The 18869-nt window shown below is 39.8% G+C and overlaps 1 protein-coding gene across 5 annotated transcripts in view; it reads right to left on the bottom strand.

Moving 5' to 3' along the window:
• The window catches only part of WDR72 (WD repeat domain 72), a 187698-nt gene that overhangs the window by 43108 nt on the left and 125721 nt on the right, over positions 1-18869 (bottom strand). The window contains exons 19-20 of one of the 5 annotated variants that reach the window (XR_006284393.1): positions 2292-2732; positions 1303-2049 (exon numbers count right to left, since the gene is read on the bottom strand). The exons of 3 other annotated variants lie outside the window; for them this stretch is intronic. Coding sequence is in view for 1 of the 2 variants with exons in the window: in XM_043524156.1 (XP_043380091.1) it covers positions 2006-2049 (44 nt within the window). In the remaining variant the exon portion in view is untranslated. Of the gene's footprint in view, positions 1-1302; positions 2050-2291; positions 2733-18869 lie in introns of those variants that run through there. One more of the 5 variants, XM_043524156.1, reaches the window with a different exon arrangement.

Genomic DNA, 18869 nt, shown 5'->3' with positions numbered 1-18869 from the left:
AGATGGATAGGATAAAGACAGAAGGAGAAAAAGACAGGAAAATACCCTTCGCGTTAAAGCAAAGGGGGTCAGAAGAGCTAGGTTGTATTTTGTACTTTTTATTAAAGACTTCCTGTATGACCTGCATGACTCTTTGTCCTGCACCTTCCCTAAATGCAAAACTTGGATAATAATATTTCCTTATTTATGTTGTAAGGCTTAAGTGATATCTATAAGGTGCTTAGAAACATATAATTATAAATGCTGATAAATAAATTGGCTGCAATGTGATGAGAGTTTATTTTTCCTCATGGCACAAACAGAACTGTAGTGTGCCTTGTATGGCATTATGAATTAATATTTTAATAGTGCATGATAAAGGAATTTTGAGTTCATAAGTATTGATATGTTTATGGAATACCATGCAACCGGATTTCCATCTTGAGACTATTGCAATGGGATAGTAGTATATTGCCTGTAGTTTATGTAAATTGAGATTGTTGGATAAGGATAATGACATCCAAAATCCAGCCTTACCTCCATGTCAGAGAAATGGCAATGCACAGGAACTGATGATATACCTGAAATGATACGACTTAAACCCTCATCCTTCAGGATCTGACTTAACCTCATCCACCTCCACCCCTAATTGCATGGTCCATCTTATCTAGAGAGGGAAACAAATAGTATTTGCTATATGAACCAAATAAACTAAACCAGTGACTAATAAATAGTGCCCACTCTAGAAATGTTAACAAAATGCAGCTAAAGGTAAGATGTACGAGCAGCACACCCCTTAAAACAAACACTACACATTACCAGTTAGATAAAAATATATAACCATCTATATACACACACACAAATGCATACACATATAAGTTAATGAATATACTGCTATTAAATCCAATAAATGTAGCACTCATTTGATGTAAAGAATTAATGATTTTATGGTATGGTAGAGTTATCACAATTAAAATGTCCTTCCTAGAAGGCTATTTTAAAGTTATATTGCACTAATGATTAAAGTCTCAAGGAAGATTTTGATAAAACTGAGAAGATAAGTACCATCCTTACACAGGACTAAGTGTACTACAAACATGGGTAATTAAGCCATTCAACAAGCGTCTGGGGCAGGTAAGCACTCCATTCACTTTACAGCCAGGGCTTTCCTATATCTGCTTGTATCCTGATGTGTAATGTTTGTTTAAATGGTGTGCTGATAGGGGTGCACCAGGCCGTGCAAAGGATGCTGTAGGTGTCAGGGCTATGCTTTGATAGGATTGCATGACCAGGGGCCAAGTAGTTCTCTCAATGGAGTGTTCCATAAATCACACACTTCACAGAGCCATTTTTCAATTGCCATTTTATTCACAACCATTAATTTTTATATCAGCAGTTGTGTCCTCTCCCGACTCTCTAACTTTTGTTTTTCTGCAAACAGATCTTTTTTTGTTTAAATGGTCTTTTGTAATTTCATGTATGAAGAATACGGTCAACATTCTGCATTAAGTATATTCAACTTCTGGTTATTTTATGCAACAGTCTGGGGCCCCCGCATTTGCCACTTGATTCACCGCCTCCACCCCTTGACTTAAATTTTCCTGGGTGAAAGAGAGGCACTGCAGAGCATACACCAGTGCAATGACAATATTAAAATCACTTCCCATGCACAAATTAGCAGACATTTCTTTGATTTTAAGGTTGATAAATAAAGTCCAGTCCTCTGAAGACCAGTTCACACCATCATGACTGCACTGCCCGGGGGCATCTATGACACAATCTTAACAATCCTCAAACATCTCTCTCAGACAATGCTTAATGCTTCCGTGCACAGCAGCTTGTACAATTGCAGACAACAGTTCTAAGGTTATGGACCAGCACTGGTTCATACCAAATTCCTTCCTCAAAGCTAGATAGTACATGTCTGTAGAATTAGCTCCCTCTCTCTCTTAGCATCCTGGTGAGCATCTGGTTTCAGATCTGGCAAAAGCAGGGCAGCTCTAATCCATTTGTGCCTTTAAGGCTGTCAGTGTCCAGACTCTCCAAAGCCTCTGAAGAACCACTGCTCAGCTGTTGAGAGATTTAAAATAAAAAATCATTTTAGTTTTCATAACATGCTTTAAAACCTTTATTTTTGCATCAAGAGACCTCTATCTCATGGCTTAAATTTTTTTCCCCTCTGGATGGTCTTGATCCACCATCCTTTTGATTGTGAGCTAAACTCCTTAGTCAATTGATCCATGATCAATTCTTATCCCCAGCACCCACACCTTTAACTTCAACCCATTAAAACATTCTTATGTACAAGTTACCTGTGACTTGTCTCCGTACACCCTGACATTTGAACTGTAGGGTTCTCCTGTCTGGTTTCTCAGACAATGCTGGGTCCAAGGATTGTCATCATGCTCCTCCTCTGCACTGCCCTTGTGATCATTTTCATCATCAATTATCACAGTTTCGTGGCTCTCATGACTGGTTCTGGGGTCTCAAGCCCTGGTTGTGTCCGCAGAATGAGTGTTTCCTCAGCCCCCAGCAATCTTGCCTGTGTAACGTCTCTTCATGAGCTGATTGACTATGTGGGGTGCCGGGGGGAGCAAGGGCAGATTCAACGGCTTTTTAGGCTTTTCCATCTTTAATCCACATGCCTTATCAAGCAACACAATGACTGTGCAACACTGTCTTAACCAGGCACAGCACTTAAAAAGTCCATGGTTTCCCTCCTTACATAAGGAAGACCTTCCAGTTTAGTCATGCTGGGGTGGAGCCAGGTGTCAAAAAGGGAAGAGGTAAGATTAAGACATTTGCACATTTAGTTTTATATATAAATATATACATGATTATATATATATTATCAAAACAATTCTATCTGATCCTCTGGCAAGGACCACGTGTGTTTGTATATGGGGTGCAGGTATGTAGTCGGGGGTGTCCCTGGGACTATGTGAAGTGGTGCTTTATACTGTTGGCTTGTTATTCAAAGGGAGAGCATGAGAGATTCACCAGTAATGAAATTACTAACATTTTTGTACGTTAATCAGTTTCAGATTAAAGGATCATGGTGCTATAGGTTTTGGGGTTTTCATAGTATTGCCCTCTTGCTAGCAGCGGTAATGAGTTTGGGATCCAGTATGTTACAGGCCCCTAGTCATCAGGCTTTGCCTTGTGTTCTAACACCCCTTATGCTCTAGATTAAGTTGTTGGAACAAAAAAACCAAAGTAGGTAGGGCAAAACACTTCCCTGGTCCATGCTGTCTAATGGTTTTCTCAATTCTACAGTCCCATAACAACGTGCCTGGGTCTGTTTTAATTAACTGGATGGTTCAGATGACTGAATAGAGGCCTGGTGTCCTCGTTTACTTTGTGTCATGTCTGTGCATGTACTTTATGCATGCACAATAATCTAAGCGGACTTTTCAACCATGTGTGGTGGGCTATCGTGACTTTTAGTTTGGTTTCTCTGAAGTCCTGTGAATGTGTGTAAGCAGTACCAATGGGTGTCTGAAAGTGGCCTTCTGTGCTTCTCTGTGTGTGTCGGTTTAATGTTCTGTGTTGATTACCTTGTTTTCACATTGGCTCTGGGTGTGCATTTTCCTGTACATATACTGTTTTCTAAAACAATGTTGTGGACTGTAAACTGGAAAAGCCTTTCTATTAAGTAAAAAGGGCATATGCCTTAACTTTTCCACAAAGACAGCTACTAGAAGACATTAATCTTAACAAAGCTTTGTATAAAGTGTGGGGAAGGGAAGGAGAGGTCTCCCACAATATCTGTGCTGCCTTTCTACCAGTACTTTAGTCATTATCACTTATTCTCTTTGTCTTACGAAAGCTATTTTCAGGTATCTGTGTTACAGTGGAGAGCTGCAACCTCATGACACCTTCCCTGAACAGAGACGGTGAAACCAGCGGGGGCTAGTGCCCCCACAATGGACATACTGGGGAGAACAGATCTATGTTTCTCCCCACCCCCCAATGTTTTCTGCTCCCACATCTCATGGAGGTAAGAGCAGAGCAGGACCCAGCTATGTTCCACCCCTGTGGAGGAGGGACTGGAGTGGCCACTAGTCCATGGCACAAGAGAGCAGGCCAGTAACCAGATAGGACTCCCCAGCCCAGCCTGGACCTATCATCCAGCCATCGTGAGTCCTGGTGGAGACACTGAACCTGGGGGAGGGGCACAAAGAACATGTGCACCAGCTACCAGGGTGGAGGACAACACCTGGATTGGAGGGCAGGAGAGCACAAGGACACCAGCCACTAGGGTGGAGGATGGGACTGGGCACCAGCACCTGGGTGGGAGCATTGCTGCACAGCGCACCACCTGCCATAGAAATGGCGGTATGAACTACTGAGATGCCCCTTCCCAGCCTGGTGCCACTTGTCATCCCCTGCAGCCCCCCATCTCTTGATTAGAATTACTTGATTAGAATTAGATTTAGTATCACTTTAGTTGCAAAAACACAGAACCAACATAACAGAATTAAGAGAAATGGAGTGACTTATTTGCCTATATTAGATTAACAATTGAGGAAAGATGGGCCAAATAAGATGAACCAATTTTTAAAAATTACTGACAGAACTTATACAAAAATACAAGCTCCAGTAGGCTTCAAAACTACAGTTCTACTGTATTCCCTTACTAATTGTGTTTGCTCCCTCTTAATACTAATGCAAGGAAATCAACAATTCTTTTACCTTCAAATAAAAAGCCTAATATTTGCTTTTTAAGAACAAATGTGTAAGGAAACTATATAACGGATATCACAATTATTAGGTATCATTATAAATACCTAGCTATTTTACAATTTTCTCTCCAATTAGGCATAAGGGAAAACAAGTTGCTGTGTTTTTAGTCATCGCTGAGATTTACAGACTGTTTCCCCCTCATTTAACCACTCTCTTTGCACACATTTTAGAACACCTGTCTTGCTCTCTTTTTATGTTTTAGCTTTTCTTATACTTTTCCTGGGTTTTGGTGAAGTTCTTTTTTATTCCTAGAGGTGGCGATACCATTTAAGGCACTGGCTTAGGCAACTGGGGACATATAATAAATCCTATTGGTGCTTATCGCAAGGTGGGATACTGGGATAACAGGGGGCTAGGATCAGGGTCCTCTATAATTATGCAAGTGGGAAAGCATGTTATTGTGTTTAGTTAACACTTAGATTTACAAACATCTAGTTCCTTTAACAGGTCTCTTTATACATATTTTAAAACAGCTGTCTTTCTTTTTACATTTTAGTTATTCTCATGCTTTTAGCTGTATTTAATCATTCTAGGGGTGGCTCTACTTCTCAAGTTTCTGGCTTAGGGGTTCTCGGCCACGTACTAAATCATACTGGTTTCCTGCCCTAAGCGAGGATGGACTAGGGGAGGCCAGAGGCTTGGGTCAGGACCCTCTCTAATTAAAATGTACTGGGGCTCTTTAGTTCACATTAGATCATTTTTCCTGTAACACATCTCACTGCATATATTTAAAAACATCTCTCTCCCTTGCATTTTGGCTTTAGTTCTTTATAATTTCTAGGGGTCGTACTACTTATCAGGCCCTGGTTTAGGGGTCTGGGCCATATACTAGATTTTTTTTTTTGTCTCCCTCCGCAGGTAAGGTGAGCTTTGAGGAAAGCAGAGGGATATGGGTAAGGCTCCCCTCCAACTGCAATATTTGGGGGTTGTTGGGTTTTTTTTTTGGTTCTTAGATTTGCATATATCCACTTCTTTTATGTGTCTCTTTGTATGTATAGCTTTAAACATCTCTTTCTGTTTACGAGTTAGGTTTTTCACAATCTTAGCTATGTTTCTTTACAATTTCTAGTGGTGGCACTACTTATTAGTCATTGGTTTCAGGTATCTGGGCCATACATCAAATTCTATTGGTTTCCTTCCCTAGATAAAGCTGGGATCAGAGGGTGGAAGAGGTTAGGTCAGACCATGGAAGGGTAAAGATTTAGGTATTAACATCCTTTTTGGTACATCACCATTTCCTGTGACACTGAGGTTTGGTGGGACTTCCAGAAATAATCATCTTTATCTCATTTATCAACCTCTTATTCATCTGGGGCAATACACAACTGGGGATAATAAAAATGTTTTATAATTTAAAATAAAAATGGAACCCTATTTGTTATAAAACTGAATTGTACATACACACACCATCAGGAAGCATACATCTTTTAATAAATAAAATGAGTGCAATTATGACTGATGAATGATAAAGCTGACCTGACAGAACATAACATAATAATTAATACTTTATAATTTGCTCATTACTTTGTTACACTTTAACTATTGATGCAGACAGCTAGAGATACATATACACAAACACTATGTATATTTTTTTCATAGAATGATGTAAAAACAGCTCCCAAAATCTGCCAAGGTTATTAAGCTGCTGCAGATAAAAGCCTTCTGCAACAACAAATACTATTCAGCTGTATTTAAAATGTATGGCTTCCTTACTGTTTTCTTGAAGTATGTCCTGGTGGAATCCTATCTCTTCTAATGTTTTGGAGAAGTCTGAGGTGGCGCCTGTACAATCTGATTTCTGTTACAAATACACACCAAATCTGATTTCTGTTACATTAAGGACTTCTCTGGTAAAATATATGGAGCAAGGAATGAAATAAGCTGTAGTTTAACAATTGGGTCTTCAAGCTTGCTTCCTTTAATAGCTGACCACTAATATTAAAGAATACTGGATCAAAGTACAATTTTAATTGAATATATATATGAGATGATATAGTGGCAGAGTTAAGCCACAGGTTAGATACTAAAAAATAAAATTGATTTGTATTCTTTTACTGGAAATATTTGTAATATGAAACTACTATAAAATATACTCATTTTAATGCATATTCAGTACAGGACAAAGCAAATTGCTGTCAGTGGCTTATATTCAAACTCCATTCATCAAACAGAATGCTTAACTCATTGGTTTGCTGTTGCAGGGATATAAAATAAAATATGAATGAATACCATTCTCCTTAACAGTGGTGATATGTTGATGTGGATTATGCAATCATTTCTAATAGCTCTTTGTGATGCTGTCCATCAGATAATAATTGTCAATGTCAAGATTTAGAACAAAACAAAAAACAATAGCTTGCCTCTGAGAAGTTAAAAAAAATGCCTACAGTATTTTGAAATTATTCTGTTATACATGAACATGTATAAGGGGCCATATTTTCAAAACATGGTCTTTAACTGTGTGCATGTCATTCTGTTTCTGCAGAGTGCATTGCTGCTTGTAATTAAATCAACAGAGCTGGGTGGGGAGTAGAAATTCCATTTTGCAGACTATTTCTTTCAAATTCAGAACAAACCAAAAAAAATCTGAAATTCTACACAAATGAAAATAATTCATTTCAGTGCAGTTGAAACATTTCTGACTGACCAAATCAAAGTGTTTAGTTTCAATCTGACTCTTTATGTGATGTAATTTTTTAAAGGCCATTTTAGAAAAATCAAAAAGCTTCATTCCAAAAATATTGAAATGGGATGTTTCAACACTGTTGTAATTTATTTCCTTGTTTTTTACTCCAAAACAAAATTCTGGGAAAATTAACATAATTTTATGAAACATTACAATTTTGACAGAACTACATTTTCCAACTGAAAACTGCTAATTTTTTCCAATCAGCTGTAGAAATAAATGAGAGTTTGCTCTTGATTTCCATGGGAGCAGGATCAGGGCCAAAATTCTGAATACACCCGGAAAAAACATCATCTTCTTCTATACTTTTTCACTTTGACCTTATTTTCCCTGATGGATTTTAAAACAATTTCTATGTGCATAATCTTTAAACATGCTTCCTACCTCTGATTTCTCCACTTTGCGCAGCCTCACATTTCCAGCTGCTTTTCTTCTTGGACATCTTACCATTATCTAGGCTCAATTTCTCTAAAATGGAATTTATCTTTTCCCCTAATTCCTCTTCTCTGCATTTCTCCTCTATTAGCATTGACAACTTTACCATCCTGGTAACTTTACTATCCTTCCTATCTCAAGGTTTCTCAACCTCAGTGTAATCCCTGGCTCTCCTATCATCTCCTTCCCCATACTTACTTTTGAAGTAGAACCAAAATCCACTGTTTTCTCACTGTCCCAAGTACTGAAGTCCTATTCCATGCCTTTGTCTTTCATCTTGAATATGGTATCCTTCTATCCTCATCTCTCCTGTTCATCCTATATTTAGTGTCATTTTCCTCTCCCACCACTCTAACCCTATTTTCCCAATTTTGATTCTGATCACTGACTTGATGTCTCCCAATAAATTCAAGATCACCAACCTCATTTCCAAGGCCCTGAATAATCTTGCCTCCACCTAGTGTTGTTCTCATTTCCCCATCTGAAGTCTTGCTCCTTGTCTTATCTCATTGTTCTGATCAATCAGTTCCTGTCCTGGCATGGGAGAGGGGAAAAGGGCACAAGGAGAGAGCATGCCTTCCCTGCTCCTCTTTACCCCCCTTCCCCAAGGGCCAGGGAGAATCAGAGCCCCAGCAATTACAGGAATATAGGGACTGTGCCCCAAGACCCTAAGGTCTGGTCCACAAGTCCATTGCTACAGACATTTAGCACTGTATCTCCTTCCTCTCCCAAAGTCTCCACTGCTCAGAGCCTCTGCAGCTACTTACTATCACCATTTACCTGCTGAGTAACCAGTGGAAGTGACATCTCCTCCCTGAGAGAACCAAAAGGCTTTGAGGTGACTGAACCAGACAGTTTTGAAGAGCAAAGCAGTGTAAATATTCAGGCTTTTAGGGCCCTTCCCCAGCATGAGAACAAGCAACGAAGTCTGGAATAGAGAAAAGCATGGAAGACAGGAACATACTGTATGGACTGGGAGTGGAGATGGCCTCTGGAGAAAGCTAGGAATAAGAGGCAACAATGGAGGACTGGAAGCAGGAGGAAGGAAGGTGAGATTACAGGGACATGGGACTGGGAGAAGAGGAACTGTTTGCTGGGGATGAGCGAGAGCCCAGATGCAAGATAAAGAATGGAGGAAGAGGAGAGGAGGGATCCAGAAGCCAGTCCAGCTGGAATGCCAGAGATGATAACAGCTGGCTCAGGAGTTGCACTGGGCTAGTTTGGATGGACATTTCAAGAGTGGTTAGGGTCAGGGAATGGCAAGGGGCCCGTTTTGACATTGTGCTTAGGGGCTCCTGTGCACTACACACTGTTAATCTCCTGTTCACAGGGATGTTGGGAGGCTTAACGCATCATTTCATTTGGTAAATTTTGTGATACCCTTGGGTGAAAAGAAAAGGAATACTTGTGGCACCTTAGAGACTAACAAATTTATTTGAGCATAAGCTTTCGTGAGCTACAGCTCACTTCATCGGACACATGCAGTGGAAAATACAGTGGGGAGATTTTATATACACAGAGAACATGAAACAATAGGTGTTGCCATACACACTGTAACAAGAGTGATCAGGTAAGGTGAGCTATTAACAGCAGGAGAGCGGGCGGGGGGAGGGAACCTTTTATAGTGATAATCAAGGTGGGCCATTTCCAGCAGTTGACAAGAACGTGTGAGGAACAGTGGGGGGGGGGGGGGGGAATAAACATGGGGAAATAGTTTTACTTTGTGTAATGACACATCCACTCCCAGTCTCTATTCAAGCCTAATTTAATTGTATCCAGTTTGCAAATTAATTCCAATTCAGCAGTCTCACGTTGGAGTCTGATTTTGAAGTTTTATTGTTGAAGAATTGCCACTTTTAGGTCTGTAATCGAGTGCCCAAAGAGATTGAAGTGTTTTCCGACTGGTTTTTGAATGTTATAATTCTTGACATCTGATTTGTGTCCACTTATTCTTTTACGTAGAGACTGTCCAGTTTGGCCAATGTACATGGCAGAGGGGCATTGCTGGCACATGATGGCATATATCACATTGGTAGATGTGCAGGTGAACGAGCCTCTGATAGTGTGGCTGATGTGATTAGGCCCTATGATGGTGTCCCCTGAATAGATATGTGGACACAGCTGGCAACGGGCTTTGTTGCAAGGATATGTTCCCTGGGTTAGTGTTTTTGTTGTGTGGTGTGTGGTTGCTGGTGAGTATTTGCTTCGGGTTGGGGGGGCAGTCTGTAAGCAAGGACTGGCCTGTCTCCCAACATCTGTGAGAGTGATGGGTTGTCCTTCAAGATAGGTTGTAGATCCTTGATGATGCATTGGAGAGGTTTTAGTTGGGGGCTGAAGGTGATGGCTAGTAGCGTTCTGTTATTTTCTTTGTTGGGCCTGTCCTGTAGTACGTAACTTCTGGGTACTTTTCTGGCTCTGTCAATCTATTTCGTCACATCAGCAGGTGGGTATTGTAGTTGTAAGAACACTTGATAGAGATCTTGTAGGTGTTTGTCTCTGTCTGAGGGATTGGAGCAAATGCGGTTGTATCGTAGAGCTTGGCTGTAGACAATGGATCGTGTGGTGTGGTCTGGATGAAAGCTGGAGGCATGTAGGTAGGAATAGCGGTCAGTAGGTTTCCAGTATAGGGTGGTATTTATGTGACCATCAATTATTAGCACTGTAGTGTCCAGGAAGTGGATCTCTTGTGTGGACTGGTCCAGGCTGAGATTGATGGTGGGATGGAAATTGTTGAAATCATGGTGGAATTCCTCAAGGGCTTCTTTTCCATGGGTCCAGATGATGAAGATGTCATCAATGTAGCGCAAGTAGAGTAGGGGCATTAAGGGATGAGAGCTGAGGAAGTGTTGTTCTAAGTCAGCCATAAAAATGTTGGCATACTGTGGGGCCATGCGGGTACCCATAGCAGTGCCGCTGATTTGAAGGTATACATTGTCCCCAAATGTGAAATAGTTATGGGTGAGGACAAAGTCACAAAGTTCAGCCACCAGGTTTGCCGTGACATTATCGGGGATACTGTTCCTGACGGCTTGTAGTCCATCTTTGTGTGGAATGTTGGTGTAGAGGGCTTCTACATCCATAGTGGCCAGGATGGTGTTTTCAGGAAGATCACCGATGGATTGCAGTTTCCTCAGGAAGTCAGTGGTGTCTCGAAGATAGCTGGGAGTGCTGGTAGCGTAGGGCCTGAGGAGGGAGTCTACTTAGCCAGTCTAATCCTGCTGTCAGGATGCCAATGCCTGAGATGATGGGGCGTCCAGGATTCCCAGGTTTATGGATCTTGGGCAGCCGACAGAATATCCCAGGTCGAGGTTCCAGGGGTGTGTCTGTGCGGATTTGTTCTTGTGCTTTTTCAGGGAGTTTCTTGAGCAAATGCTGTAGTTTCTTTTGGTAACCCTCAGTGGGATCAGAGGGTAATGGCTTGTAGAAAGTGGTGTTGGAGAGCTGCCTAGCAGCCTCTTGTTCATATTCCGACCTATTCATGATGACGACAGCACCTCCTTTGTCAGCCTTTTTGATTATGATGTCAGAATTGTTTCTGAGGCTGTGGATGGCACTGTGTTCTGCACGGCTGAGGTTATGGGGCAAGTGATGCTGTTTTTCCACAATTTCAGCCCGTGCACGTCGGCAGAAGCACTCTATGTAGAAGTCCAGTCTGTTGTTTCAACCTTCAGGAGGAGTCCACCCAGAATCCTTTTTGTACTGTTGATAGGAAGGTCTCTGTGGGTTAGTATGTTGTTCAGAGGTGTGTTGGAAATATTCCTTGAGTTGGAGATGTCGAAAATAGGATTCTAGGTCACCACAGAACTGTATCATGTTCGTGGGGGTGTGGGGGGGCAGAAGGAGAGGCCCCGAGATAGGACAGATTCTTCTGCTGGGCTAAGAGTATAGTTGGATAGATTAACAATATTGCTGGGTGGGTTAAGGGAACCACTGTTGTGGCCCCTTGTGGCACGTAGTAGTTTAGATAGTTTAGTGTCCTTTTTCTTTTGTAGAGAAGCAAAGTGTGTGTTGTAAATGGCTTGTCTAGTTTTTGTAAAGTCCAGCCACGAGGAAGTTTGTGTGGAAGGTTGTTTTTTTATGAGAGTATCCAGTTTTGAGAGCTCATTCTTAATCTTTCCCTGTTTGCTGTAGAGGATGTTGATCAGGTGGTTCCGCAGTTTCTTTGAGTGCGTGTGGCACAAGCTGTCAGCATAGTCTGTGAGGTATGTAGATTGTAATGGATTTTTTACCTTCAGTCCTTTTGGTATGATGTCCATCTGTTTGCATTTGGAAAGGAAGATGATGTCTGTCTGTATCTGTACGAGTTTTTTTCATGAAGTTGACAGATTTCACTCCATACGGCTAAATTCAGTTCCTGCTTCAGAGTAGCAGCCATGTCAGTCTGTATCCGCAAAAAGAAAAGGAGTACTTGTGGCACCTTAGAGACTAATAAACTTATTTGAGCATAAGCTTTCATGAGCTACAGCTCACTTCATCGGATGCATGCAGTGGGAGAAAGGAGCTCTAGAAATGCAAAGAATTATTCATATTATTATCATTTATTTATTTATTTTACAACACACACCTGCCTCTTGGCAGTGTTGCACCAATTCATATTTCAGCATTATATAATGAGGAGTCTCTTTGCTTTGACAAGAACCAGCCTTTTTGCTCTGTGCATTCTGTAAACAGCATTTTTACACAAAGCAGCACCCACCCCACTGAGTAAGGCTGGGGAGACACTTTGGTTAATGAAGAATGGGCTTTCGCACTGCCTCAGTGCTATCCATTCATGCTGCTGCTCATAAAGCTGTTGCCTCCACATTTTCATCTGCCTTTGTCAATGCACACACCTGGGAGATGGGATGACAATATACTCTAGATCTTCATATGCCAACATGAAGATAATCAATCTCAATTCTCTTGAAAAATGGAACTACTTTGAGAAAGGAGCAATGAGGACTACTAGTTGCTCTAAGGCAATGAAATCTTTAAAGCTGTATGTATAGGACATAGCTTGGGCCTTGCAGAAATATTTACATATAAAAAGGCAAAAAGTGAAATTTGTCTTCTTGTCAGTTTCACAAATAGGAAAAACAAGAACAAAACACAAACCCTTCACTCGTTGCTTGCTGTTCCTTTAGAAACTTTATCAGAACTGAAAAGCACTCGTCAGTCCCATTTTAGTCTCTACCAGCCATTTGTTTTCTTTTTATTCTTTTGTGCGATTTAAATATGTTCTAAAGAGTAAGCATCTCATACTGATGATCCTCAAAAGCCTATGTTTTGGGGGGACATGGACTCTTAGTACCTTTGCTTTTACTGGTTTATCTTTTCTACTGTATTTCAATCCAAAGTCCTGCAGTCTGTAACACTTCCTCCTTTCCTCCCCTACTTACTTATCCCATCCTATTGCTCCTACTTTCTTCATATCAGAAAATGGGTTCAAAATCCTATCTTTGAGATTTTGGCAATGACCAATTTGCTGATTAAGTTTAACATTAGCAGACAGGTGATGTGTTGCACATGCCTACATTGCCATGTTTCATGTACAATTCCCTCTTCTTCCCCCTATTTCTTGGGTCTGTCCTGCCCCACTATCTCTCCTCTTGAATCTCGTCTCATTCTCTCTCTCCTTAGAGCAAGTCATCCTCTAATTTTTCTCCCTCCTCATTGACTTTATCATTGCTTGTACAAATGGTCAGCATGCAAATGACCGGAAAATAGCACAAGTTGCAGAGAGAGTGGCACTGATAGCTATCTCTTTCTTTGTCTATTTCAAATGCTCTATCATGCAATAGCTGCACACCAGTACGCTCACGACAGCCCAGATTTTGGTCAATGTACATCTTTTCGCTGAGTCTGGAACTCAGCCAACACAGAGAAAAGGATTCAGGAAAAGTATATTGCTTATGGAATGAGCCCAGACCTGGAACAATCAGCCTCAAGGGCAAATGTGTGTGGGGGGTTATCCAAACGTGGAGTGTGGTGCAGATGCTGCATCTAAGGATAGCTTGATTCCTGAGAGAAGAATGTTCAAATATCTTCAGAGTTTAGCGTTCTGCAAGAATACTTTACCCATCCATATCCATTACATTAATACCAATAACAGTATGCAGATGATACCCTCAGCAAATCAACAGAACGAGGCCAAGTTCTGATTTAAAACCCATGCAATCCCAGTGAAGTTAATGGGCACAAATAGGGCTTAAGTCAGAGCAGAATTTGAACCTGGGTATTAAAAAAAACAAAAAAAAGCCACAGAGGGGTATTTGGCCAAATGTGAACAGATACCTGGCTGACAACCAGAAGGATCTTTGATAAAGAATTCCACAGCCATCCCTCCACCCCACACACTATCCGCACCTTCTTAATCAGGCAGCAAGACTTCACAGGGGGTAGCGGGGATTCATTTGCTACAGATAAAGACCTTGTCACAGAATGGCTTTCCCAGGGAGGAGTGCATAAAGTACATCATAAATGGTTTCCACAACCAGACAGATTTCCTTCTGAAAAACTCAGCAGGCAGTAGAAGTCTGTTCTCAGACCTTCTGCTGCAGAAGGCCACTGAACTTTTCTGTTGAATAGAAGCTTTTATGTGGTGCTTTTCATTGATATACCATTACTGTCTGAATATGATTCTCTGTTTTAAGAAAACATATTGCTATATTAGTTCATTGTGTAGATGAAAGTCTTTGAAGATTATTTATGTAATAAAGAAGATTATTTACAAGGTTTGTGTATCTGTTTAATTTTTATTAAACAGCAGTTTAAGCAACTTTAAAATTCAAACCCCACTATTAATTTCATAATGATATGTTTACCCGCAAACTCTTCATTTCACCAAGGACCAATTTTTCTATCTAAGGCGGGGGGGGGGGGGGGGGAAAGAGATTCAAACCACATGCAAACAATGTTATAGCAAACAGCTTTTAAATACATTTGAAAGCTTGAACCATTAACACTTTCTTAAATCAGGAATTTCAGACTACAAGAACAGAAATTATTGCAAGCTAACCTTTATAGTGTGACTTATATGCATTTTTGCATATTTAAAGCATTCACTAACTATTAAATTATAGCCTTCTCTGCCACAGAGACATAGAGTAAAATGAAGTCAGTCAATAATAATGTTAAATTTTTAGGAATAAAGCACATACTACCATTTAACATCACACTGCACTTCTTCAATATTTGCATCACTTCACCAATTATTAACATTTTTTAGAACAACATGACATATCTATCTGTTTATATCAGCCCCCCCCCCATTGCTGAATACCCCACAATCTTTAATGTATCTACCATCATAATACTCCTGTGATGTAGAGAATTATTATTATCCCATTTTACAGATGGGGAATGGAGTCACAAAGAGGCTACAAGACTTGCCCATGGCCTCACAGGAGAAAAGCTAAACTATCTGACAACTTTTTAGAGCTATTACCCTTCACTGACCTGGCAGAGCAATACAGTACCACAGTGGAGATCTGCTTGAGAAATGACTCTAGGAATCTTTCACTTCATTTAGGAAAGAGGCTAGAAGGCTTAAAACTAAAAAATACATCTTTGGTTACAGAAGTCTGAGACATGTAAGAAAACTTGTGAGAAGACCCCTGCTTTACTAAAGGACTGAGCCAAAGCCCATGAAAATCAGTGGAAAGATTCCAACTAATTTCAACAGGTTTTGGATCAGGCCCCAACTGAACACCCCTCAGCCTAACATAAGAAAGTGTTATCCCTGTTTTCATGTTCTTTTCTCATGGCCATTTAGGGACGGAGAGTCCTTTTGATAAGGCAACAACACCACATACACACACACACACACACACACACTCAAAACCTATTGGGTTCTGGCCGAGAAAAAGACCAGCTATCTCCTTCCCTGGGGTGCATTACTGGAATCACTTCTTTTATTAATTCTTCAGAATTATTTTTCAAAACAATATGTTACATGCCTTCTTTGCCCAGGCAACAAATAATTGTGCCTGCATTTAATTGCAGGCAAAAGTGATGACATTTCTAATTAATTAATAAGTGTAATAAATAGCTAGATGTCTAAATATTATCATTTGTATCCACAAAGTTCAGGAGACAAATCTTTCAGCCTATATAATAAACTATAATCTTAAAAGATAATACGAACCTCTGTTCAAATCCTAAACTCATATCTCAGCCTTTAAAAAAAAAGGCTCAACTGACTTTAGTGAGCGTCTGCTGAGTAAAAACAGGTTAAATATTTCAGGATTTGGACCCTTGTTGTTAATCACTATAAACCAAAAACACAATACAATGATTGTGGCAGCTAAGACTCATATACTTGCCTCACAGTGCATTTTCCTAACCTTGAATTATGGGTTAAAGACCCGAGACAATATTTAGCACTTACCTTGATGTCATACAACCTGAAAACTACACTACAATCCATAAAATGAGAAGTGAGAAGAAGTGCTTTATCAAATGGATGGTTAAAAATGGAATGTATACAGCATGTAGACTTACTCTTAGATCAGTTTAATAAACTTCTAGCAACATCACTGGCTAGCCCATATGTTCTAAAAGATCTGTTGAAATAATATTCGAAGAAAAACCTTTGGCAGGAGAGTGTATCATACAGAAAACCAGTTAGTTTTATAATGTATACACAGCCTGGCTGCCTTGCTGACTATTGGAAATATATTTGTGCTACATGCATATTATGCCAATATAATACAATTAGCACAAGTCTAAATGGAAAAAGAGAACGAACAGTAGATTGATATGTTGTATACTGTTATAATGTATAACTTCAAACAGCTCTCCCCCTTCCTTTGTGTGTTCACAGTTACTCCACAATACTTTAAAGTGGCTGCAAAATTGATATTATTTCATACCATATCCTTTTATTCAGAATAATACGTGCACACAGTCTATACTAGAAATTGTGAAAAAAGACTATATCCCATCCAAAATACAGTAAATATAAATACTATGCTCATTAACATATGTAATTGTTTATGTCCTTCCAAAATTTTAGTTAATTAGTTCCTCAACTGAGTTTTGTTGACTAACCTGCATGTAATATGGTTAAAAACAAAATATAGTCATAACCAACCAAATATGCCATGGGCCAAATTCTACTCAGTTATACCAGTGTAAATTCAGAGTAACTCCATAGAATCATAGAACTAGAAGGGACCTCGAGAGGTCATCTAGTCTAGTCCACTGCACTCAAGGAAGGACTAAGTAATATCTAGACCATCCCTGGCAGGTGTTTGTCCAACCTGCTCTAAAAATACCCAGTGATGGAGATTCCATCACCTGCCTAGGCAATTTATTCCGGTGCTGAACCACTCTGACAGTTAGGAAGTTTTTCCTAATGTCCAACCTAAACCGCCCTTGCTGCAAGTTAAGCTCATTGCTTCTAGTCCTATCCTCAGAGGTTAAGAAGAATAATTTTTCTCCCTCCTCCTTGTAACAACCTTTTATGCACTTGAAAACTTATTATGTCCTGTTTCAGTCTTCTCTTCTCCAGACTAAATAAACCCAATTTTTTCAGTCTTCCTTCATAGGTCATGTTTTCTAGACTTTTAATTGTTTTTGTTGCTCTTCTCTGGACTTTCTCCAATTTGTCCACATTCTTCCTGAAATGTGGAGCTCAGAACTGGACACAATACTCCAGTTGAGGCCTAATCAGCGCAGAGTAGAGCAGAAGAATTACTTCTCATGTCTTGCTTACAATACTCCTGCTAATACATCCCAGAATGATGTTTGCTTTTTTTGCAACAGCGTTACACTGTTGACTCATATTTAGCTTGTGGTCCACTATGACCCCCATTATCTAAATCACTGATGAAGATATTGAACAGAACCGGACCCAGAACTGACCCCTGTGGGACCCCACTCGTTATGCCCTTTCAGCATGACTGTGAACCACTGATAACCACTCTCTGGGAACGATTTTCCAGCCAGTTATGCACCCACCTTATACTAGCACTATCTAGGTTGTATTTTCCTAGTTTGTTTATGAGAAGGTCATGCAAGACAGTATCAAAAGCCTTACTACGTCAAGATATACCACAACTACCGTTTCCCCCCATACACAAGACTTGTTACCCTGTCAAAGAAAGCTATCAGGTTGGTTTGACACAATTTGTTCTTGACACGATTTGTCCACTTAAGTTATGTCTTGGTGTAACTTAGGTCCAGATTTTTAGAGGCATTAAGGTGGATCATTTTCAAAAATCTCATTTTCAAAAGTGATTTAGGCACTTAGGAGCCTAAATGTCATTGATAGTGGGATTTAGACATCTAAGTGCCTAAATCCCTTTTGAAAATGAGACTTAAGCACTGAGATGCTGAGCAAAGAAACATCTATATACACCTTTAAAATCTGGGCCTTAGTCCCTAAGAATTATCATTATGACTCCACCTTAATTAGTGAAAAAGACAACTAAATTTTGTAATGAACTTTTCTGTTACAATTTATATAATAGAAGTGTATTTTCACCTGCTAAAATAGACAAGGACTTGATCTAAAGTCCAACTTCTGAACATTCTTGAATTTGCAGATGTCTCATTGCAGATCTAAAATTCCCAGATAGCCTCTCTGTAACGGACCAAGTCAAAACCCCAGATTCTAAGGAAGTTTGGATCCAAATCCAGACCTGAACTTTGGGGCTGGGACTTTCATAAATTATTCTGTCCCCAACCTCTTCAGGATAAAATGATTAAAAAGATTTCCAGTGTAAGCAAAATATAACTTCATAAGTGATAATTATTCAAAGCTTTAGCATTTTTGTATTAATACAACAGTCCAAGTTATGGAAGATGTAATTTTTCTTTGTGGCCTGAAACTTGCATCACTGATCATTTTTAGTGTCCTGGAACAAGTAGATTGGTAACAAATTTTCATGACAGAAACACACACTCAATGAGATTATAAATTAGCTTCCTCAGAGAAGTCTCACTAATAAGATTAGATCTAAAATTTAGGTCATTTAATTTTAAGACTCAGCTAATGGGCTAAAAAATGGATATCACTTCATAACATAAATTCAGATTC

The sequence above is a fragment of the Chelonia mydas genome, chromosome 10 (genome assembly GCF_015237465.2).
Source record: "Chelonia mydas isolate rCheMyd1 chromosome 10, rCheMyd1.pri.v2, whole genome shotgun sequence".
Classification (NCBI taxonomy): domain Eukaryota; kingdom Metazoa; phylum Chordata; order Testudines; family Cheloniidae; genus Chelonia; species Chelonia mydas.
The sequence above is the reverse complement of the archived record's forward strand: the minus strand, read 5'-3'. Positions and strand labels throughout refer to the sequence as shown.